We start from the raw sequence: 25,274 nt of genomic DNA on the forward strand, positions 1-25,274 counted from the left end.
ACTGGTGAGGGAGAGGGACACTGGTGAGAGGGAGAGGGACACTGGTGAGAGGAGAGGGACACTGGTGAGAGGAGAGGACACTGGTGAGAGGGAGAGGGACACTGGTGGAGAGGTAGAGGGACACTGGTGAGAGGGAGAGGGACACTGGTGAGAGGGGAGAGGGACACTGGTGAGAGGGAGAGGGACACTGGTGAGAGGGAGAGGGACACTGGTGGAGAGGGAGAGGGACACTGGTGAGAGGGAGAGGGACACTGGTGAGAGGGAGAGGGAACTGGTGAGAGGGAGAGGGACACTGGTGAGAGGGAGAGGGACACTGGTGAGAGGGAGAGGGACACTGGTGAGAGGGAGAGGACACTAGTGAGAGGGAGAGGGACACTGGGAGAGGGAGAGGGGACACTGGTGAGAGGGAGAGGGACACTGGTGAGAGGTAGAGGGACACTGGTGAGAGGGAGGGACACGTGAGAGGGACACTGTGAGAGGGAGAGGGACACTAGTGAGAGGGACACTGGTGAGAGGGAGAGGGACACTGGTGAGAGGGTAGAGGGACACTGGTGAGAGGTAGAGGGACACTGGTGAGGAGGGAGGGGACACTGGTGAGAGGGAGGGACACTGGAGAGGGAGAGGGACACTGGTGAGAGGAGAGGGACACTGGTGAGAGGGAGAGGGACTATGAGAGGGAGAGGGACACTGGTGAGGGAGAGGGACACTGGTGAGAGGGAGAGGGACACTGGTGAGAGGGGGAGGGACACGGTGAGAGGGACACTGGGTGGAGGAGGACACTGGTGAGAGGGAGAGGGACACTGGGAGAGGGGTAGAGGACACTGGTGAGAGGGTGAGGGACACTGGTGAGAGGGAGAGGGACACTGGTGAGAGGGACACTGGTGAGAGGGAGAGGGACACTGGTGAGAGGGAGAGGGACACTGGTGAGAGGGTAGGAGGACACTGGTGAGAGGGAGAGGGACACTGGTGGAGAGGGTAGAGGGACACTGGTGAGGAGGGAGAGGGACTGGTGAGAGGGAGAGGGACACTGGTGAGAGGGAGGGACACTGGTGAGAGGGGAGAGGGGGACTGCCTGAGAGAAAGAGGGAGAGTCATTATCCTTTCATTCTCTCCACCCCCACTAGAACCTGTGTGTGTGTGTGTGTGCAGTATTTCCTGTGGTAGAGGCCCATAACACCCAGGTCAGGGGAGAGCTGGGGAGAACCATCCATCCATCCATCCATCCATCTATCTATCCATCCATCTATCCATCCATCCATCTATCCATCCACCCATCCATCCATCCATCCATCCATCCATCCATCCATCCATCCATCCATCCATCCATCTATCCCATCTATCCATCCACCCAATCCATCCATCCATCTATCCATCCATCCATCCATCCATCCATCCATCCATCCATCCATCCATCATCCATCCATCCATCCATCTATCTATCATCCATCTATCCATCCATCATCTATCACCCATCCATCCATCCATCTATCTATCAGGTTCATAAGCGTGATAAGATAACATTTTGTTGAAGATCAATGTGGGGGTGGGTAGGGGTGGTGTGGGAAGGGGTGGGTGTTGGGTGGGTAGGTGGGGGGGTGGGTGGGTAGGAGTGTAGTGGGGAAAGGGGGTGTGTGAGTCAGCCTTCAGATTTGCGTTCGTCGGATTAACCCAACCCAACCTAACGTAAACCTAACCTAACCTAACGTAAACCTGTCTGTCGTTTACTCTCCCGTCTGCTGATTGTCTGTTGTTTCTTCTAGCTATCTGCTATCTCTGCTGGCTTTTTACTGTCTGCTGGCCTGGCTCTCTGCTGGGTGTGTACTGTCTCTGCTGGGTGTGTACTCTCTCTGCTGGGTGTGTACTCTCTCTGCTGGGTGTGTACTGTCTCTGCTGGGTGTCTGCTGTCTGCGGTGGCTGTCTGGGAGGGAGAGAAGGGTCGCGTGAGGTGAGTCTTCCCCGTGGCAGTGGGGGGGAAGGAAATGTGTACACCTTTGAGTTCTCTTACCTGTTTTTCCCATGGTCTGTCTGTCTGTTTGTCTGTCCATCCGTCTCTGTCTGTCTCTCTGTCTATTCGTCTCTGTCTGTCTGTATTTGTCTGTGTCTCTGTGTCTGTCTATCCGTTTCTGTCTGTATGTCTTTCTGTGTGTGTCTGTCTGTCTCCATGCTCGTCTGTCTATATGCTTCTGTCAACTCATCTTCTCTGTGAGTATCTTTTACTGTCTTTCCTTCTATCTGTATTTATGTCCGTCCTGTCTATCTGTCTATCTGTCTGTCTGTCTGTCTGGGATGATTTGCAAGCGTGACGGTGCGTGGGATACCTGAGGGGGGGGAGGGGAGGAAGGGGAGAAGAGGCGTGAGAGGGAGGGGAGGAGGGCGTGAGGGGGGAGGGGGAAGGAGAGGGAGAGAAGGGGTGGGGAGAGGCTTGTGGAGAGTGGAGGGGGAGGAGGGGTGAGACGTGAGGGGGGGAGGGGAGGGAAGGTGTTGGTGCAGGATATCTTGAAAGTAATTTGCATTTGCGTGTGTGTGTGTGTGTGTGTGTGTGTGTGTGTGTGTGTGTGTGTGTGTGTGTGTGTGTGTGTGTGTGTGTGTGTGTGTGTGTGTGTGTGTGGAGTGAATGACATTGAGATATAATGAAGAAAGGTGATTAGGTTAACATTAGACAGGTGTGTAGGTGAGGGAAAGTCTGCTGTGTAGCAGATGTTTCAGGTGTGTGTGTGTGTGTGACAGGTTTGTAGCGTGAGGTGTTGGGAGCTGAGAGACAGGTGTGTTATGTAGGTGTGACGGACAGAGACAGGTGTGTTTAGTGTAGGTGTGTGGGGGACAGACAGACAGGTGTGTTGAGTGTAGGTGTGGGGACAGAGACAGGTGTGTTAAGTGTAGGTGTGTGGGGACTGATATGCAGGTGTGTTTAGTGTAGGTGTGTGTGGGGACAGACAGACAGGTGTGTTGGAGTGTAGGGTGTGAGGGACAGAGACAGGTGTGTTTTAGTGTGGGTGTGTGGGGACAGACAGACAGGTGTGTTGAGTGTAGGTGTGTGGGGACAGACAGACAGGTGTGTTGAATGTAGGTGTGAGGACAGAGACAGGTGTGTTAAGTGTAGGTGTGTACTGATATGCAGGTGTGTTGAGTGTAGGTGTGTGGGGACAGACAGACAGGTGTGTTGAGTGTGGGGTGGGGGGACAGAGGCAGGTGTGTAAGTGTAGGTGGAGCATTTGTAGGAGAAGTACACACCTGACTGAGACACATAAGCAGGTATAGAGAGTCGATCACCAACCAAACCTAACCTAACCTAACCTAACCAAACCAAACCTAACCCAACCTAACCCAACCTAACCAAACCTAACCTAACCTAACCAAACCTAATCTATTCTAATAAGCTGTTGGGCAGGATGTGACAGGTTATTTATGGGATGGGTAGGTTACAGGTCTAAGGTTGGGTAGGGTGCAACCTGACCTACCCTAACCTACCCTACCTGTATGCCCTTATGACGTAACCTGTCGCCAGCAATATTTATGCGAGAGAGAGAGGAGAGAGAGAGAGAGAGAGAGAGAGAGAGAGAGAGAGAGAGAGAGAGAGAGAGAGGCGTCACAGTTCACTCTCACGAATATTAAGTACCCTGCAGTAACCTGTAATGTCTACCACCATTACTACCACTATTACCTATGATATCACTACCACTATTAGTATTATCGTTATTTATACTACTACTACTACTACTACTACTACTAACACTACTACTACTACTACTACTACTACTACTACTACTACTATACTAGCACCTTAACCACTACCACCACCACCACCGGGCCCTGTATGTATGTATGTATGTGTGTGTGTTGGACTTACAAGCTGCTTTCACCCCTCTCTATCACACACACACACACACACACACCTGGACGTTTACTGACATAAGTTAAAACTACTGACGACATTATCTGACGTCAGGAAGTGTCAGGTGTCAGGAAGAGTGTCAGGTGTCAGGGATCTGGTGGTGATGGGAGAACGTCTGTTTCTTATGTCCTCTTAACTCTAGTCAAGATGGCGCCGAAACTACACTGAGACTTTACTGAAGAGAGAGAGAGAGAGAGAGCAGGTAGTCTCAGTGAGGTAGTCTGTCCTTCGCTCAGTGTGTCAGGGTATTCTTGCAATGTATAGTGTGGGGGGTAGGGGTAGAGGGGTGGTAGTCAGTCAGAATTGCCTTCAGATTGTGTGTTAAAGCTCTTCTGTCTGTTGGTGCTTCTGTCTCTCAGGCTGTTGGATTTGGTGTACATGTGTGTGTGTCTGTCTGCACGCACACACACACACACACACACACACCTGGACCAGCAATTAGTGTTTATATATGCTAGGAGGCCCTGTGTTTGCTGCCTCGATGCTGGACTTAGCATATAAACACCTGACCAGTATTTTAGCATTCACTAATGGTACAAGTTGTGCTCTGGTGTGACTGAGGGAGGGTAGGAGGAGGGGGGTAGGAGGGTGAAGAAGGAGGGTAGGGAGGGAGGGTAGGTAGGGGAGGGAGGGAGGGAGGGAGGGAGGTATGTGAAGGGAGGGAGGTGGGGTAGATAGGAGGAGAGGAGGAGGGGTAGGGAGGGAGGGTAGGGAGGGAGAGACCACAGTACAAGGTTAGCCAGCTGGGGGAGATCTCTTGGTCAGCTGAGGTAATATAGAAGGTGATAGTAGGTAGTCAGTGTGGGTCAGTCAGCCTTACAGCCACCATCCCTCCCTCACTCTCTGTCTCACGTACACACCATCTGTCGCCTCTACGTCCCTCCTGGTGTACACACGATGCGTTTCTGGTACTCATGGTGTTTTAAGTGAGAGTTTTTATGAGGTTTTGTGAGTCAGTGAGGGATTTGTGTACGGATTGTGAGGTTGTGTTGGTGATAGTGACATTGTTAAATAATTATATAACCTGTGTTGCCTTTTGAGCCCAGGGATTAGCGACTCTGGAAATTGTGATTGGTGAGTGATAGTGAGTGACAGTGAGTGGCAGTGAGTGATCCAAGTGGTGTAGTAATGTGACCTTTAGTGAGTGACAGTGGTTGGTGTTACGTCATTCTCGTTGCTTAGGTTGCAAGGTATCATGAACAACATCCACAATAACAAGTGTTTTAAGCCGTTGTCGTAATGTATAGATGTAAATGATTTAAGAACGTGAACAGATGTGTATGTTCAAGTTTGGTCGCTCATTTGACTTCATTTACGTGTAGTTTTATTTACAAAGTGGAAGTGTGACAAAAAGTACAGTGTGTTTATAAAGGGTTCAATGTGTTTACAAGTACAGTGTGCTTACAAAAGTGCACTGTGTTTACAAAAGTGCACTGTGTTTACAAAAGTGCACTGTGTTTACAAAAGTGCACTGTGTTTACAAAAGTGCACTGTGTTTACAAAGTGCAGGTTTACAAAGTGCACTGTGTTTAAAGTGCACTGTGTTTACAAAAGGTTTGTGCGTAAAAAGTGCACTGTGTTTACAAAAGTGCAGTGTGTTTACAAAGTGCATTGTGTTACAAAAGTGCACTGTGTCAAAAGTGCAGTGTGTTTACAAAGTGCACTGTGTTTACAAAGTGCACTGTGTTTACAAAGTGCACTGTGTTTACAAAGTGCAGTGTGTTTACAAAGTGCACTGTGTTTACAAAAGTGCACTGTGTTTACAAAAGTGCACTGTGTTTACAAAAGTGCACTGTGTTACAAAAGTGCACTGTGTTTACAAAGCACTGTGTTTACAAAGTGCACTGTGTTTACAAAGTGCACTGTGTTTACAAAAGTGCACTGTGTTTACAAAAGTGCACTGTACAAAAAGTGCACTGTGTTTAAAGTGATGTGTTAAAAAGTGACTGTGTTTACAAAAGTGCACTGTGTTTACAAAAGTGCACTGTGTTTACAAAAGTGCACTGTGTTTACAAAAGTGCACTGTGTTTACAAAAGTGCACTGTGTTTACAAAAGTGCACTGTGTTTACAAAAGTGCACTGTGTTTACAAAAGTGCACTGTGTTTACAAAAGTGCACTGTGTTTACAAAAGTGCACTGTGTTTACAGCTAGCAGTGTAAAATAAGATCCTCCACCCAGCGAGTTCGGTGTGTTGGGTGAACAATACCCAAGACCCTCTGGTATTCAATAGAACCCCATTAAGAGGTGAGGCTGAGGAACTACCTGTTGGTGTAGTGGCCGAACCTCCTTCCTGACCCCATCCTCTACGTCCTTGAGGGATTATCAGAGCTGGAGGATTTACACAGCGTTTCTATCCAGCGCCACAAGACACGAGGAGTTACCTGCTGTTGGTGTGTAAACCTTCGTGGCCTCCGTCTGTGTGTGTGTGGGGAGAATTTCTCGCCTATCTGTCCCTCCTCAACTCATGGTCGAGTGAGTAAAGACGGAGGCCAACATGAGGTGCTATTTGGAGGAGAAGGTAATGGAACCTCGCCCTCCAGACGTTCATGGTAGGTTCTCACTCCCATGGTAGGCCCTCACTCCCATGGTAGGTCCTCACTCCCATGGGTCCTCACTCATGGTAGGTCCTCACTTCCATGGTGGTCTACCCATGGTAGGCCTCCTCCCATGGTGTCTCCCGTGGTCCTCACTTATGGAGGTCCCTCATGGTAGGTCCTCACTCCATGGAGGTCCTCACTTCCATGGTAGGTCCTCACCCCATGGTGGTCCTCACTCCATGGTAGGTCCTCCTTCCATGGTGGTCTCACCCATGCCTCCCATGAGGTTCACCCAGTTCCTCCTTCCATGGGGTCTCCTCATGGTGTCCTCACCATGGTAGGTCTCTCCATGGTGGTCCTCACTCCATGGTGGTCTCACCCATGGTGCCTCACCCATGAGGTCCTCACTCCATGGTCTCACTCCAGGAGGTCTCACCATGGTAGGTCCTCACCATGGGTCCTCTCATGGTGGCCCTCACTCCATGGTAGGTCCTCACTTCCATGGCCCTCACCCCATGGTAGGCTCACTTCATGGTAGGCCCTCACTCCCATGGGAGGCCCTCAATTTCATCAGCATATTATTTTAGGGTGTGGGTTAAACGTCAGGCGTTGATGATTGCTCGTACTGGCGATGTTTGTAGGGTAGGGAGCCTGTCTTTCTGATTGCCAGATGGTACAGGTGGCTTGGTTCGTTCCTCCAGGTGGCTACAGGTGGCTTAGTTCCTCCTCCGGATGACTACAAGTGGCTTAGTTCCTCCCTCCATGTGGTACAGATGGCTTAGTTCCTCCCTCCAGGTGGCTACAGGTGGCTTAGTTCCTCCCAGTTGGTACAGGTGGCTAGTTCCTCCCCAGTTGGTACAGGTGGCTTAGTTCCTCCCAGTTGGCTTAGTTCAGTTGCCAGGTGGCTTAGTTCCTCCCCCAGTTGGCTTAGTTCCTCCCCAGTTGGTACAGGTGGCTTAGTTCCTCCCCCAGTTGGCTTAGTTCCTCCCCAGTTGGTACAGGTGGCTTAGTTCCTCCCCCAGTTGCTACAGGTGGCTTAGTTCCTCCCCAGTTGGCTTAGTTCCTCCCCCAGTTGGTACAGGTGGCTTAGTTCCTCCCCCTGTCTTTGGCTTTCTCCTCCAGGTGGCTACAGGTGGCTTAGTTCTTCCTCCAGGGGCTTACTTCCTCCTACAGGTGGCTAGTCTCTTCCAGGTGGCTAGTCCTCCTCCAGGTGGCTTAGTTCCTCCTCCAGGTGGCTTAGTTCCTCCAGGTGGCTTAGTTCCTCCTCCAGGTGGCTTAGTTCCTCCAGGTGGCTTAGTCCATCCCAGGTGGCTTAGTTCCCTACAGGTGGCTTAGTTCTCCTACAGGTGGCTTGTTCCTCCTCCAGGTGGCTTAGTCCATCCTACAGGTGGTTTAGTCCCCCCAGGTGGCTTAGTTCCTCCAGGTGGCTTAGTTCCTCCTCCAGGTGGCTTAGTTCCTCCTCCAGGTGGCTTAGTCCATCCTACAGGTGGTTTAGTTCCCCACAGGTGGCTTAGTTCTCCTCCAGGTGGCTTAGTTCCTCCTCCAGGTGGCTTAGTTCCTCCTCCAGGTGGCTTAGTTCCTCCTCCAGGTGGCTTAGTCCATCCTACAGGTGGTTTAGTTCCCCTACAGGTGGCTTAGTTTCCTCCAGGTGGCTTAGTTCCTCCTCCAGGTGGCTTAGTTCCTCCTCCAGGTGGCTTAGTTCCTCCTTCAGGTGGCTTAGTCCATCCTACAGGTGGTTTAGCCCCCCTACAGGCGGCTTAGTTCCTTCTCCAGGTGGCTTAGTTCCTCCTCCAGGTGGCTTAGTTCCTCCTCCAGGTGGCTTAGTCCATCCTCAGGTGGCTTAGTTCCCTACAGGTGGCTTAGTCCAGCCTACAGGTGGTTTAGTTCCCCACAGGTGGCTTAGTTCCTCCTCCAGGTGGCTTAGTTCCTCCTCCAGGTGGCTTAGTCCATCCTACAGGTGGCTTAGTTCCCCCACAGGTGGCTTAGTCTCCCTACAGGTGGCTTAGTTCCCCCTACAGGTGGCTTAGTTCCTCCTCCAGGTGGCTTAGTTCCTCCAGGTGGCTTAGTTCCTCCTCCAGGTGGCTTAGTCCATTCTACAGGTGGTTTAGTTCCCTACAGGTGGCTTAGTTCTCCTCAGGTGGCTGCCTCCAGGTGGCTAGTTCCTCCTCCAGGTGGCTTGTTCTCTCCAGGTGGCTTAGTCCATCCTACAGGTGGCTTAGTTCCCTACAGGTGGCTTAGTTCCTCCTCCAGGTGGCTTAGTCCCCCTCAAATGGTTCAAATCATTCCACAATCTTACAAAAGCTGGTCTATAGGACTGAATTTCTTGCCTTTAAAATTGGTCCAGTTTTTATCCCCCTCTGCCCTAAGTAGTAGGTATGTAACGTGTCTGTCTGTTCGTCTGTCCACTGCAACTTGGGTAGGGAAGTAGGGGAGGGAGGGAGGAGGGAGGGAGGAGGGGGGAGGAGAGGTAGGATAGGTTTGTTTTGTTAGATAAGTTTAGGGTATTCTTGTTCCTGTCACACACACACACACACACACACACACACACACACACACACACACAACACACACACATACACACACACACATACACACATACACACACACACACACACACACACACACACACACACACACACACACACACACAAACACACACACATACACACACACACACATACACACACACACATACACATACACACACACACACATACACACACACACACAACACACACACACACACACACACATACACACCTGATAAAATTATTCAGGTGATTTCTGGTAGACTTTCCAGGCTATTCACACCTCAATGCCAAACGAGCGCTAGAAAGTGCCTGAAATACTTGGATATGTATGCCCTGTATGCCCTGTATGCCCTGGTTACTTTGTGAGAGTGATGATGCCTGTAAATAGTATGCCTTGATCTCTGTAAGTCAGGGATTGTTTATATGTATGCCTTGTTGTCTGTGAGTTGGAATACATATGAATGAAATGTATGCCAAGTTTTTATGAGTAAGCGAAATGCCTAAGTGTATGCCCAACATATCTCAGGTTACAGTACAATACATAAGACAATCCCAAAAAAATAATTACAGAAGTTACAGAAATTATTAACAATCAATATAACGAAAAAAATCACAATATATATTTTTAAAGGTAATTTTTTCTCGATTTTATATGCAAATTTTAAATCGTGTATAATTTTAGTTATTTTTTTTTTAATTCGATTTAAATTTTGGTAAACGTGAAAATAATTGGAACGAAATAGTAAAAGTTACCCAATTATTTTCAGCAAACAATTTTTTTTACATCACGTTACAAGACTAAACGTATAGACAAGGTTTCTGATACAGTATTTGGTCTCTGTAATATACCCGGTACAGTTATGTAATTCAGGTGTGTAAGGTTAGAGAATGATTATTTAAACTCGTGTTGCTGGCTGTATCATGAAGGCTGAACGGGGTTTTGATTGGTCGAGGGATGTGTGTGTTTGTTTGTGGTTTTTAATTGGTGTGGTTGATGATGTGTACCTGTACTTGTACCTGTACTTGTTCCTGTACCTGTACTCTGTACGTGTATCTGTACCTGCACGGTGTACCTGTACTTGTACCTGTACCTGTATCTGTACTTGTATCTGTAACTGTACTTGTACCTGTACTTGTTCCTGTACCTGTACCTGTACTTGACCTATGCTCAAAAGTACATAAATTTCAGGCAAAAAAATCCTTATGAAACTGTGTACACCTGGAGGTCAGCTGACAGTGTCCTCATGTGTGTGTGTGTGTGTGTGTGTGTGTGTGTGTGTGTGTGTGTGTGTCAGCCTTGATCTCTGGGCCTGGCTCACCTCACCACACACACACTGCTTGTACCGTTATCTCTCTCTCTCTCTCTCTCTCTCTCTCTCTCTCTCCATCTTAACGTCAATAATGATGGTATTTATGGTAATAATGATGGTAATGATGGTGGTGATGGTAGTAATGGTAGGGATGGTGGTGATGGTAGTAAGGTAGTGATGGTGGTGATGGTAGTATGGTAGGGATGGTGGATGGTAGTGATGGTAGTGATGGTGGTGATGGTAGGATGGTATGGTAGTGATGGTAGGGATGGTGGTGATGGTAATGGTAGGGATGGTGGTGATGGTAGTGATGGTAGGATGGTGGTGATGGTAATGGTGGATGGTGGTGATGGTAGATGGTGGATGGTAGTGATGGTAGTGATGGTAGTGATGGTGGTGATGGTAGTAATGGTAGGGATGGTGGTGATGGTAGTAATGGTAGGGATGGTGGTGATGGTAGTAATGGTAGGGATGGTGGTGATGGTAGTGATGGGATGGTGGTGATGGTAATGGAGGGATGGTGGTGATGGTAGTAATGGTAGTGATGGTGGTGACGGTGGTGATGGTGGTGATGATAGGGATGGTGGTGATGGTAGTAATGGTAGGGATGGTGGTGATGGTAGTAATGGTAGGATGGTGGTGATGGTAGTGATGGTAGTGATGGTGGTGACGGTGATGGTGGTGATGATAGGGATGGTGGTGATGGTAGTAATGGTAGGGATGGTGGTGATGGTCGATGGCAGTGATGGTAGTGATGGTGGTGACGGTGATGGTAGTGATGGTGGTGATGGTAGTGATGGTAGTGATGGTGACGGTGGTGATGGTAGTGATGGCAGTGATGGTAGTGATGGTAGTGATGGTAGTGATGGTGGTGATGGTAGTGATGGTAGAGGCACAACCAATCGATGTGTATAATTAGGACTCTATCATCAACCTCCTCCCTCCTCCCTCCCCCTCCCTCCCTCCCTCCTCACCTCCCTCCCTCTCATTATTGACATTCTGATGCAGGAACTTATTTGGCACTCTCACCATTCCTTTCCCACTCCACCCACCCACCCACTCTTTCTACACCACCCCACTCTTCCTACACCACCCTCTTTCTACACCACCCCCACCTTTCCTACACCACCCCACTCTTTTCTATACCACCCCACTCTTTCCTACACCACCCCACCTTTCCTACACCACCCCACTCTTTCCTACACCACCCCACTCTTTTCACCACCCACTCTTTCCTACAACACCCCACTTTTCTACACCACCCCACTCTTTCTACACCACCCCACTCTTTCCTACACCACCCCACTCTTTCTACACCACCCACTCTTTTCCACACCACCCCCTCTTTTCTACACCACCCCACTCTTTCTACACCACCCCACACTTTCCTACACCACCCACCTCTTTTCTACACCACCCCTCTTTCTACACACCCCACTCTTCCTACACCACCCTCTTTTCCTCACCACCCCCTCTTCCCACTCCACCCCTCTTCCTACACCACCCCACTCTTTTCTACACCACCCCTCTTTTCTACACCACCCACTTTTCCTACACCACCCCACTCTTTTCTACACCACACCTTTTTCCCCACACCACCCCACTCTTTCCACACCACCCCACTCTTTCTATACCACCCCACTCTTTCCTACACCACCCCACTCTTCCTACACCACCCCACTTCCTTCCTACAACACCCCACTCTTTTCTACACCACCCCACTCTTTTTCTACACCACCCCACTTTCCCTACACCAACCCACTTCTTTTCTACACCAATCCCTTTTCCCACACCACCCCACTCTTTCTACACCACCCCACTCTTTTCTACACCACCCCACTCTTTTCTACACCACCCACACTTTCCTACACCACCCCACTCTTTCTACACCACCCCTTTTCCTACACCACCCCACTCTTTTCTACACCACCCCACTCTTCCTACACCACCCCACTCTTTCCCACTCCACCCCACTCTTCCTACACCACCCCACTCTTTCTACACCACCCCACTCCATTCCCCTCCACCCTCTTTCCCACACCCCCATCCTTATCATTTATCTGTTCTCTATCCTTATCCTTCTCCCTCTCGTTCTGTTCCACACTCCCTCTCTCCCACTCATCTTCCCTCTCCACTCTCCCACGCCCTACCTCCCACTCATCCTCCCTGCCTCCCTCTCATTCTCCCTCCCAATTATCGTCCACCCTCCCGCCCACTTCAGCCCTCCCTCCCGCCCACTTCAGCCCTCCACCCACTTTCCCTCCCAGAGTACCCAGCCTGCTTGACAATATGACTGTCTGTCTGTCTGTCTGTCTGTCTGTTAACCTTTCTCTGTCTGTCTGTCGGCCTCTGTCTGTTGGCCTGTCTGTTACTCTGTTGGTCTCTGTCTGTCTGTTAGCCTGTCTGTCTGTTAGCCTGTCTGTCTGTCGTGTTGTGGCTACTTAACTTCGCCAGTGCAAGCGCAGGGCGAGCGAAGGTTGGGTTAAATTTGTGATGTGGTGACCTAGTGGTTACAGTGCTCGTTGCGTGTCCTAAAGATCGCTGGTTCGCATCCGGGGCACCCACAGTCGACCCAGGTGTGAATGGGTTAGGTTAGGTTAGGTTCTGTATAAGTGTGTGGACATGGATCTCTCTCTCTCTCAACATTTATTATTATATATATATTATTACATATATCATTATATAATACATATATATATATATATTATATATATATATATCATATATATATATTACATTATTATTATTATATATATTATTATTATTATTATTATTATATATATTACATATATATTATTATTATTATTATATATTATTATTATCATTATTATATACATATATTATTATTATCATTATTATTATTATTATTATCATTATTATTATATATTATTATTATTATTATTATTATATACATTATATATATATTATTACATATATATTATTATTATTATCATTATTATTATTATATTATTATTATCATATATTATTATTATTATTATCATTATTATCATTATTATTATTATTATCATTATTATTATTATTATTATTATTATTATTATTACTATTATCATTATTATTATTATTATTATTATTATTATTATTATCATTATTATTATTATTATTATTATTATATATTATTATTATTATTATTATTTTAACGTTCTAACTTAAACAAATAATTAAGTGTATATCAATAGTTATTACACCTTGTATCTTGTGTACTTGAATATTAATGTGTATCTGTATATTTTCAGGTACGGTCTGTGTAGCTGATGGGTGTAGCTACGGTGAGTGGGTATTTGTGGGTGTAAAGTGGGTGTGGTGTAGGTTTGGGGAGGAGGGGTGTGGGATGCAAGATGTGTGTGGGTGTATGGGGGGGGGTAGCTGCCTTGAGTGTGGATATTTGTGGGTGTAAGTGGCTATAAGGTGTGTGTGTGGGTATAAGTGAGTGTGGGTACGTGTGGGGTGTAAGGTGTGTGGGTGTGGCGCCGCTCAGGTGACTTGTAAGACTTCTGACACACTTCACACTCCTCCTTCCTCCCTCTCTCACCCTCCTCTCCCCCTCTCTTCTTTCATAACACTACTGTAGGTCAGCTCTCTCTCTCTCTCTCTCTCTCTCTCTTCTCTCCTTGTCTCATACTCCTCTCTCTCTCTCTCTCTCTCTCTCTCTCTCTCTCTCTCTCTCTCTCTCGTACTTCTCTCTCTCTCTCTCTCTCTCCTCTCTCTCTCTCTCTCTCTCTCTCTCTCTCTCTCTCTCTCTCTCTCTCTCAGTATGCAATTGCACACATGTTGCGATACACGTTGCCTCACTCCTCCACCATGACAACACTCATACTAATGTTATTGTTGTTCTTATTATTGGTATTAGTATTGTTATCATTATTATTATTATATATTGTTATTATTATTATTATTATTATTATTGTTATTATTACTCATTTTCACTTCCTCCTTCCTTCTCTTCCTTCTCTCCACTTACTGAAAATTATCACCCATTATTAATATTTCTACCTTTATTATTCTTATTTTTATTCTCGGTAATGAATTGATAAAGAGGAGGAATTTTTAATTTTTATTCGTTTATTCATTCGTACACCTTCTCCTCTCTGACTTTCCCACGCTCAGGTAAATTTTCCCACGCTCATGTAAATTTTCCCACGCTCAGGTTAATTTTCCCACGCTCAGGTTAATTTTCCACGCTCAGGTTAATTTTCCCACGCTCGGATTAATTTTCCCACGTTGAGGTTAATTTTCTTACGCTCAGGTTAATTTTCCCACGCTCAGGTTATTTTCCCACGCCTGTGAAATTTTCCCACGTTGAGGTTAATTTTCTCACGCTCAGGTTAATTTTCCCACACTCAGGTTAATTTTTCCCACGCCAGGTTAATTTTCCCACGCTCAGGTAAATTTTCCCACGTTGAGGTTAATTTTCTCACGCTCAGGTTAATTTTCCCACACTCAGGTTAATTTTCTCACGCTCAGGTTAATTTTCTCCTGCTACCTGGTGTTAATTTTCCCACGCTCAGGTTAATTTTCCCACGCTCAGGTAAATTTTCCCACGTGAGGTTAATTTTCTCACGCCTGGTTAATTTTTCCCACGTTGAGTTAATTTTCCCACGCTCAGGTTAATTTTCCCACACTCAGGTTAATTTTCCCACGCTCAGGTTAATTTTCGCATGCTCACTTTTTGCTCCCAGACATAATTATAGTTCAGGCACTTACAAATTCCCTCGGTCTTGGTCATATTTTCCCACGGTCTTGGTCATATTTTCCCACGGTCTTGGTCATATTTTCCCACTCTTGGTCTTATTTTCCCACGGTCTTGTTCGTATTGGGAGAGTCAGTATAGGTTGGGTGAGACTATACGTAAGTCAGCAGGGGGCGTCGTCAGCAGCAGAAAGCGCCATTAGCAGCAGAATCTCACAGCAGAGGGCGTCATCAGTAGCAGAATCTCACAGCAGAGGGTGTCGTCAGCAGCAGAAGGCGCCGTTAGCAGCAGAATTTCACAGCAGAGGGGGACGTCAGCAGCAGAATTTCACAGCAGAGGGCGTCATCAGCAGCAGACAAGACAGGGGAGGTCAGACACTCACATCTCCTGAGAATCTCCAGAACTCAAGCAGAGGAACTGGGCGTGACCAAGGCAGTATGACGTCATTTAGCTCTCGGCGAATCAGCTAACAGCATGGTAGTCCTGAGGTACCCAGGATAAAGAGTTGCCAAATGTCATGATTTTTTTTTTAATATTTTTTCCGATTTAAGATGTCGTATGAACTTAATTGGAAAAATAAATAAATAAAATTACTTAACATCCTGGAATAGATTTGGGAAGGAATTATTAGTTTTATTATCGATAGGAAGTAATTCAGTGTATAGGGAATTATTTCTCCCGACGAATCTGGCAACACTGATGTTGTTGTTTATGTTTTGACTGTAAGCCGCCAGGGGGAAGGGGTAGCCATTCGTCCTCTTGAAGTCGCACTCATGATAGCTGTGGTGGTCAGGTTGTGGTCGCTACTCTTGTAAATACACACACACACACACACACACACTTCCCCTGTAAACAACAACAGAAGGTCGACTTTAAAATGATTTCCTTCTCTTTTCCATAAATTAAATAAAATAAGGCGGGACTTTGCTTATATGAGTTTTGTATTGTATTATATTGTATTGTATTGTATTGTATTGTAGTTTTAACGATGAATAATTTGAGACAAGGATCAATGTGGCTTTATAGTTATGTACAGTGTAGAGAGAGAGAGAGAGAGAGAGAGGGAGAGAGAGAGAGAGAGAGAGAGAGAGAGAGAGGATGGTGTTAAAGCAGATATGAACCGAAAAGTATAGCGAATAACTGAACTCTCACTCTCCCCCACTCACTCACTTACCCCACTCACTCACCCCCCTCCCTCACTCTCTCTGTGAGTATGGCAACTAATTCAGTTTGTAGAGTGGATGCCCAGTTGTTAATTCTAACTCCTTTCTCAATTATATTACCGTCAGGTTGAGTCACAACAAAAGCACTTCCAGCCCTCCCACAGGCGGTGTTAAGAGATCCATCAGTGTAGATGGTCTGTGTGATATTATCATCAGCCTGTAGAGTGTGTATGTGTTCAAGAGCTCTCACTTTGGCAGTGTGTTGGAGATAAATGCTTTGTATAATTTATTTTTTAGGCGGATACGTCGGTATTGTGATATCGAAGGGAACTGTCCGCCAGGGTGGCAGGAAGCGCTGTTGTGTCTCAACTTTGTACAGGTGGTCTAGTCCAAACATCTTCATATGTGTATCTGTAGTTTGGATCCATTTAGACTCACCAGTCCCGTGGTTCATACATTCTAGCAATTTTAAGGAAACAATGTTATCAGGATCACCACGCAGAAGCTTCAGGGCTATCATGAGGTTGACTTCAATTATTCTATCTTTAACACTGGGTATACCTAGTTCTTTCCTCATATTAAGTACTTTAGTGCTCATGGGACATCCTAGGATAATTCTGGGTGCTTTATTTTGCATTTTCTCGAGCTTGTCAACGCCTTTCCTGTCACGAATGACCAGGGCTGGTGCGTGGTAATCTATCAGAGATCTTATATAGCCTAGGTACATTGTTTTAACAATTCTAATATTAGCACCATAGTGCGGGCTGTACCCCGCTACACTTTTAAGAGGTCTCAGTCTGTCAGTACATTGGCGGGTTAGCTGTTGTATGGCAGGTAGGGTACAAGGGACGGAAACACCAAGATATTTAAAAGAAGAAACATAGTCAATAGTGTTGTTACCTATCTTGAACTTGGCGGGGCCGCGTTTGCGGTTCCCAGCTTGTTTGTTGAACACCTTAGTTTTGTCAGTGGAGATAATAAGACCGAGGTGTTCACAGGCTGCGTATACATGGTTCAGGGTGGTCTGTGTTTAACGACAAAATCAAAATCAATCACTCTCCCTTATTCTCCACCAATCTCCCTCATTCATTCTCATTCTCCCTCACACTTCCTCACTCACTCTCTCTCACTCTAACTCTCCCTCCCTCCCTCCCTCCCCCCACTCTCCCTCATCCCTCCCTCCCTCACCCCCACTCTCCCTCATCCCTCCCTCCTCCCCTCACCCCCACTCTCCTCATCCCACCTCCTCCCTCCTCCTCTCCCCCTCACTCCCCACTCTCCTCCTCCTCCCTCCCTCCTCCTCCCTCCCTCTCCCTCCCTCCTCCCTCCTCACTCCCCACTTCTTCATCCCTCCTCCTCACCCCACTCTCCTCCCTCCCCCTCCTCACCCCCCACTCTCCTCATCCCTCCCCCCTCACCCCCACCTCTTCCCTCCTCCTCACCCCCCCACTCTCCTCATCCTCACTCCTCCCTCCTCACTCTCCCACACTAAAAGCACGGCATGCCCCTGTCATGGGTCACACCTTTCACCCCTCTGTTTCCATTAACCTTTGACCTCGTACTTTGTGGTCATGTGGGGGGCTGGCACTGTAATCTCAGGCCAGGATTCTTTAGAAACAAACCCAACAGGCTTCCCCCCTTGTTTGTGTGTGTGTGTGTCTCTCTCTCTGTGTATATTTTTTCCAGCCCAGTGAGTCATTATTTCTTAAGGTCACCCACCTTCTGACCCCTGTAATTTGACCTCTCTCCTTCCCTCCGTCGCCCTCCCTCCCACCGCACTGTTTTTAAAGGGTTCACAGTTTATATTCATTCTTCCTTCCCTCCAAACTACCCTCCTTCCCCTCCAAACTACCTTCCTTCCCTCCAAACTCCTTCTTCCTCCAAACTGTTTCTCCTCCAAATCATTCTTCCTTCTCAACCATTCTCCTTCCTCCAAACTCACCTCCTTCCCTCCAAACTACTCCTCCTTACTCTCCTCACGACCATTTACGAGCTAATTGAGAGAGAGAGAGAGAGAGAGGAGAGAGAGAGAGAGAGAGAGAGAGAGAGAGAGAGAGAGAGAGAGAGAGAGAGAGAGAGAGAGAGAGGCACCAGTTGCATTTTTGTGATTCATCCAATTGTTTAAATCAGTCAATTTAGGGCAATAACCCACCCTGCTCTCTCTCTTAATTCCACTACACCCTCGTTTGTGTTCTGTTAGCCTGTGTAGAGGGTGTAGGTGGGGTGTGGAGGGTGTGGGTGTAGTGTGGAGGGTGTGGGTGTAGTGTGGAGGGTGTGGGTGTAGTGTGGAGGGTGTGGGTGTAGTGGTCAGGTGTGGACGTAACACCGGAAGTGGTAATTGTAAGTCACGCTTTGTGGGTCATAATAATTCTCCTCCACTACACTGTGTGGTGGTAGTGGTGGTGGTGGTGGTGGTGGTGGTAGTGCTGGTAGTGGTGGTGGTGGTGGTGGGTAGTAGTAGTGGTGGTAGTGGTGGTGGTTGTGGTAGTGGTGGTAGTGGTTGTTGTAGTTAGGATGGCTGGTGATTGCAGTGGTTGTAGATGGTAGTTGAAAAGATTAAATTGTGGTTGAATTTGTGTGTGTGTATCAGATAGGGAATAAAACACACACACACACACACACACACACACACACACAGGTCAACTATTGGCTTCAAAACACGACGTATACATGTTCTAAAGTTCAAAGGTCAGGATCGACATGGATTAAAACGTGTATTGGTCAGTCAGCCATCAAGGGTGGGGGAGGGGGGGGGGTGAAGAGAGGGGGGAAGGGGGAGGTAGGGTGGAAGGGAGGGGGGAGAAGGATAGGAGAGGGGAAATAATTTTTTTTCCTAAATCCAGCCTACAGCGTTAGTTCGCCCTAGGTATAGAATAAAGGGTTAGACTGTATAGTAAATAGAACTACTGTAGAATTGTTTATCTCTTGACCGTCCTGGAGATAAAATTGATGGCTATGAAAAACAGTTAATTCAGTACTCAAGGGGTTAATTCAGTACTCAAAGGGTTAAGTCAGTACTCAAAGGGTTAAGTCAGTACTCAAAGGGTTAAGTCAGTACTCAAAGGGTTAAGTCAGTACTCAAACGGTTAAGTCAGTAATCAAGAGGTTAAGTCGGTACTCAAGTAGTCATCGTACTCAAGGGGTTAAATAATCGTACTCAAAGGGTTAAAAATCGTACTCAAGAGGTTAAATCATCATACTCAGAGTTAAATAATCGTACTCAAGAGGTTAAGTCATTGTACTCAAAAGATTAAATATACCTACTCAAAGGGTTAAATCCTCATCCTCGTACTCAGGGTGTTAGGATATAGTACTCATTTAATAACTCAATGTACTCAAAGGGTTGCTGAGTACACGTATCTAGATAAGGTCGAGTCTCAGTGTCATTTTGGTGCCATTCTTCCATAGAAAATTTATACCTTAATTACAGCCAGGTAAAATGTTCACAGGGGCTTACAGGTGTTCACACGAGTTCATTGACGTTCACAAGTGTTCATTGGCGTTCACAAGCGCTCATAGGCGTTCACAAGTGTTAAAAAACGTTCACAAGCGTTCAAAAGTATTCACAAGAGTTCACAGGCGTTCATAAGTGTTCACAAGTGTTCACAGGCATTCACAACCGTTCATTGGCGTGGTATTCATAACCGTTCATAGACGTTCACAGGCGTTTACAGGGGTACAAACATGTTCATAAGCGTTTACAAGCGTTCCCAAGACCTGCAGGGTTCCGTGGCAGAGCTGGTGTTCAGGGTTTGAATCACACCGTAGTTATGGGTTCAATTTCATGGTGGTTTGAACAAGACTGGTGGTTTTTTTTTTTTTTTTTGTTACGAGTATAAGAGAATCATTTTGTTTTTTGTTTTTGTTGTTTTTGTTTTTTGTTTCGTTTTTGTTTATATATAGAGAGAGAATAAGAGAAAGTATATATATATATTTTTTTTCCCAGTACATTCTGGCTTCAACTTCAAGACACTTTTTTTTGTACTATGAAATATATTGAGCCAATTAGACACGTTCTTATATCACCAGTGGGGGGAAGGGGGGAGGGGAGGGGGTGAGGGGAGGGGGGGACGTAGGAAACCTTTGAGAATCCATCTATGTCGTAACTAAAGTGAGACAGACAGGTACGTTCTCACCTGTTCCAATTAGTAGACCGTATTAATTGGTTGAGAAATTAATGTTATTTACTCGTGTGGTGGAAATAATAATATCTCCTTGGTTCTGGTTGAGAGTTCACACCTGTCTATCCCGCCATTGTGGTTGAATTTGGTGGTTAATTAACTGCTCAGGTAAGTGGTGGTCCCAGGTAACCCACGCCAGGTTACACCCGAGTACACCTTGTGACCTACCTGTGAAGATTCTCACTATAAGCTCTCGTCAGTTTTTGTGTGTACGGGGGGGTTATGTATGTATGTATGTATGTAGGTATGTATGTATATATGTATGTATGTATGTATGTATGTATGTATGTATGTATGTATGTATGTATGTAAGGAGAGGGGGTTTGTGTGTTTGCATGTGGCTTTGTGTGCTTGTGTATCCTTGCGTGCGTGTGTGTGTGCGTGCGTGCGTGTGTGTGTGTGTATGTAAGTATGTATCCGTGCGTGTGTGCGTGCGTGTGTGTGTGTGTGTGTGTGTGTGTGTGTGTGTGTGTGTGTGTGTGTGTGTGTGTGTGTGTGTGTGTGTGTGTGTGTGTGTGTGGTATAAGAATATATAATGGTGGCGTGGTACTATAAAATTGATTGATTGTTTAATTAATCAGAAAAAAATATAGTCACAAAGTAAACAATGACAGGTGCGCTACAGGTACAACACAGGTGCGCTACAGGTACAACACAGGTGCGCTGGGTACAACACAGGTGCGCTAGAAGGAAGGTACCAGGACAGGTGTTTATCAGTGTCAATTTGTTGCAGGTGTTGACTGTCCAGCATGCGTTACACCTGTCCAATGACGCGTGCGTTTTGTAGCTACCTGGGTAATATGGCGTTAATCATCCCTCCTCCCCGCACCTGTTTGAGAGAGAGAGAGAGAGAGAGAGAGAGAGAGGGAAGAAGGAGGAGGAGGGGGGAGGTATAAGGATGGGAGAGAAGGTCAAGTGAGAGAAGAAAATGTGAATAGGAAAGATTAAGCAAAGGAAAAGAAGGAGGGAAGGAAGGGATAATGAGAGGAGGGAGTAAGGGAGAGGGAGAAGGTGGAGGGGATGAATGGAGAAGGTGGGGGGGGGGGCAGGTTGGAGGAGAGGGGGTGCAAGAAGGTGGAGGGGGGGGGCAGGATACAAGGAGAAGGAGGGGGGTGTGCAAGGAGGAGGAAGAGGGTGCGGAGGAGGGGGTGGTAGGAGGAGGGGGCGGAGGAGGAGGGGGCGGTAGGAGGAGGAGGGGGCGGTAGGAGGAGGAGGGGGGAAGACACTTGAGGAGCTTCGAAGTGTGTGTGTCCGCCACTACCTCACCTCTGTTAGTGTCTTCTGTTGTCTTCCACCCCTCACTCCACCTCTCCCACCTCCTGTTGTCATCCCCGTTGTTTTGACAGGTGTTTCCCCTTGTGTATCGACAGGTGTTTCCGTTTTATATCGACAATAGTGTCTGCGATATAGACGTTCTATACCGACAGTCATCTACCGTTGTGTTGACAGGTGTGTGTGTGTGTTATCTAGACACCTGCCATTACGTTATATCAACACCTGTCTTCGTGATATATCGACACCTGTCACCCCGTTATGTCAATAAGATATACGTTTTGAGTAATTACTTCAGGCAGGTGTCGGCCTCCAAGAAGAGGTGTCACCCTCAAGGACAGGTGTCATTCAAAAACAAGTGTCAAGCAAGAACAGGTGTCAGCACTCTGGGTGTAGAGATCAAACAAGGCTGAGTGAGAGGTGTGGTGAACTGTGTGGGGTGAACACTGAGGGCCAGCAGTGACGAGAGGAGTTATACAGTACACCATGTTGAGTGGAGAGGGGAGTCGTGGCCACCTTAGGTGTAGCACACTCACGGCTCTTGTGTGTATAGTACTCAGGCGAGGATGCTGTGTACGGGTGTAAGTGAGTGTTGTGATAACTATGTGTACCGCAGCAGCGTGGCGTGGCGGAGGTTCTCTCACGGCAGAGTCAAAACAACTCGTCGCCTCAAGTCTCGCACGGAGACGCTCGTGGGACACCGGTGGTTTTCCCACGCCCCCAACCCCTTCTCCAGACACCTGGGGGCCGCCGCCACCCTCCCTAAACCCCAGCGGGTGAGGGCAGGCGGGGGTGAGGGATGTTCCTCGGCGTCGGCAGAGTTGAGTGACTCGGGTAGTGTTACTAACACGGTCGGTGTTGCCTTGACGGCAGTAAAGCACCACCCTCCTCCCCCTGCTTCGGGTGTGGCTTCTTCCGGGCGTGGTTCTGGCCCCGGGCGTGTTCACTGTCCCGGGTGTGTTCACTGTCCCAGGCGTGGTAACGGTCCCGGGTGTGTTCACTGTCCCAGGCGTGGTAACGGTCCCGGGCGTGTTCACTGTCCCGGGCGTGTTCACTGTCCCAGGCGTGGTAACGGTCCCGGGCGTGGTCACTGCATCTCACACGCCTCGTACCTCTCACCCATCCACAAGGGCAAGACGGCCTCAGCCCGCAACATCTTCCTGGTAGGGGAGCGTTATGACTGCTGCACTATCGCCCGTGCTCACACCCTCCCCCGCCTGCCCCGTGTCCCCCAGGAGTCTCCCCAGCGCCCCGGAAGCTGCACATTACCCTTGCGACGTGCACACTCCTGCATCCCCGGGGCCCACACCCTCTTTCTGTCAGGGCATCGCTCCTGCTCCACCCTGTCCCCCAGACTACTGAAGTCAGCTGGGAGTGAGGCTCTCATCCCAAGTCACGGCGACCCCGACCATGAGGTCGACGAAGTCGGTGTTGAGGGCCAGGACCACAGAAATGCTGAGGGCCATGCTGGTTACCGGGACCACGGAGGTGCCCTGGGCCATGGTGTCAACAAGGATCACGCTAGGGTCGTGAACTACCTTGGGGCCTCCACACCTTGGGTTAGACCCCGCCGTCGTCGCCGCCACACGGGGCCTGAGGAACCTGCCACCGGTGCTGCTCCAACACCTCCTGAGCTGAGCGATACGCCCACGCAGTATCCACGCCCACACACCCACACCCATCTTACTTGTCAAAAACTTAGACCGCCCATGTCTGGACACAAGCGCACACCCTCACACTCAAGGCCTCGTGAGACATACGCCCTCTCTCAGCACACGTGTTCCTCTCGCACCTCTCACGCCCAGGCGCCTAGCATGCAAACTTGCCCTTCTCACACCCGCCCTGGCCACACCCTCGCCGCCCACGTGGAGCCGTGTAGGTCAGGTGGCGGTGAGGCTGGACAGGTAACAGGTGACCTCCCAGCTGAAGGCCTCCACCAGGCGTGGGGCCCGAGGAGTGGGGGCCTCCTGGTGTATGTGACGCACCTCACAGCCCGCCTGGCCGCTGTTGTCACCGCAGGTCAGACACACACACACACACACACACACACACACACACACACACACACACACAGGTGGGGGGGGGTATGTTGGGTAAATAAGTGGGGTGTTATATAACTATTGTTTAGATGAGGAAGAATTTTACATGAGTTAAATAAGGGGAATTAATTATAGACTCATTAAAGGGAAGGTTTAGTAATATTTTAGGTGGCTGAGTGGCTACAACGCTCGCCTCCTGTCCTTAGGGTCACTGATTCGTACGTTACAGTTGGGGAAATTGAAGGCGGTCAAGTGCAGTACCGGCCATGTTGTCTACGTGTGTGTGTGTGTAATTGGTGCTAATACGCCCTTACGACTTAATTATGCCAGCTTATACAACTTAAAAATGCTTTGGTCCATAGTGAAGATCCGTTTGCCTATTGTATTGTATTTCGTCCCATTGTATTATTCCCTTATTGTTGTATCTCTCTCTCTCTCTCTCTCTCTCTCTCTCTCTCTCTCTCTCTCTCTCTCTCTCTCTCTCTCTCATTCGTCAATACTGTAACTGAGTGGGGGAAGAGGAGGTGAGGGGAGGCCGTGTAGTGTGTGTGACTTCAAGAGGACCTCCGACTTGGTCCTCTCCTCCCTCCCACCTGACCTGTTTCACCTGTTCTTCTCACCTGTCTCCTCACTCTCACCTGTCTTCTCCCTTCTCCCTCCTCTCACCTATCTTCTCCCTTCTCCCTCACACTCACCTGTCTTCTCCCTCACTCACCTGTTTCCTTCTCCCTCACACTCACCTATCTTCTCCTTCTCCCTCACACTCACCTGTCTTCTCCCTCACTCACCTGTTTCCTTCTCCCTCACTCTCACCTGTCTTCTCCCTTCTCCCCTCCTCTCACCTATCTTCTCCCTTCTCCCTCACTCACCTGTTTCCTTCTCCCTCACTCACCTGTTTCCTTCTCCCTCTCCCTATCTTCTCCTTCTCCCCTCCTCTCACCTGTCTCCCTCACTCACCTGTTTCCTTCTCCTCACTCACCTGTTTCCCTTCTCCCTCACACTCTATCTTCTCACACTCACCTGTCTTCTCCCTCCTCCTCACCTGTCTTCCCTTCTCCCTCACTCTCACCTGTCTTCTCCCTTCTCCTCACCTCTCACCTGTCTTCTCCTTCTCCCTCACTCTCACCTGTCTTCTCCCTCACTCACCTGTTTCCCTTCTCCCTCACTCTCACCTGTCTTCTCCCCCTCTTTCCACCTGTTTCCCTTCTCCCTCACTCACCTGTTTCCCTTCTCCCCTCACACTCACCTATCTTCTCCCTTCTCCCTCACACTCACACCCTTCTCCCTCCCTCCACCTGTTTCCCTTCTCCCTCACTCTCACTGTCTTCTCCCTCTCCCTCACTCTCACCTATCATCTCCTTCTCCCCTCACACTCACCTGTCTTCTCCCCTCACTCACCTGTTTCCCTTCTCCCTCCACTCCACCTATCTTCTCCCTTCTCCCTCCACACTCACCTGTCTTCTCCCTCACTCACCTGTTTCCCTTCTCCCTCACTCTCACCTGTCTTCTCCCTTCTCCCTCCTCTCACCTATCTTCTCTCTCCCTCACTCACCTGTTTCCCTTCTCCCTCACTCACCTGTTTCCCTTCTCTCCTCACACTCACCTATCTTCTCCCTTCTCCCTCACACTCACCTGTCTTC

The 25,274-nt window shown here is 48.2% G+C and overlaps 1 protein-coding gene across 5 annotated transcripts in view; it reads left to right on the forward strand.

The window, feature by feature from the left end:
• Positions 1-25,274, forward strand: part of LOC121857417 (phosphatase and actin regulator 2-like) — a 205,382-nt gene that overhangs the window by 67,017 nt on the left and 113,091 nt on the right. For 2 of the 5 annotated variants that reach the window (XM_042353462.1, XM_042353471.1), the window contains exon 2: positions 13,526-13,558. The exons of 2 other annotated variants lie outside the window; for them this stretch is intronic. In XM_042353462.1, the coding sequence (XP_042209396.1) occupies positions 13,526-13,558 (33 nt within the window). Of the gene's footprint in view, positions 1-5,888; positions 6,443-13,525; positions 13,559-25,274 lie in introns of those variants that run through there. One more of the 5 variants, XM_042353468.1, reaches the window with a different exon arrangement.

The sequence above is a fragment of the Homarus americanus genome, unplaced genomic scaffold (assembly GCF_018991925.1).
Source record: "Homarus americanus isolate GMGI-L3 unplaced genomic scaffold, GMGI_Hamer_2.0 scaffold6875, whole genome shotgun sequence".
Taxonomy (NCBI): Eukaryota; Metazoa; Arthropoda; class Malacostraca; order Decapoda; family Nephropidae; genus Homarus; species Homarus americanus.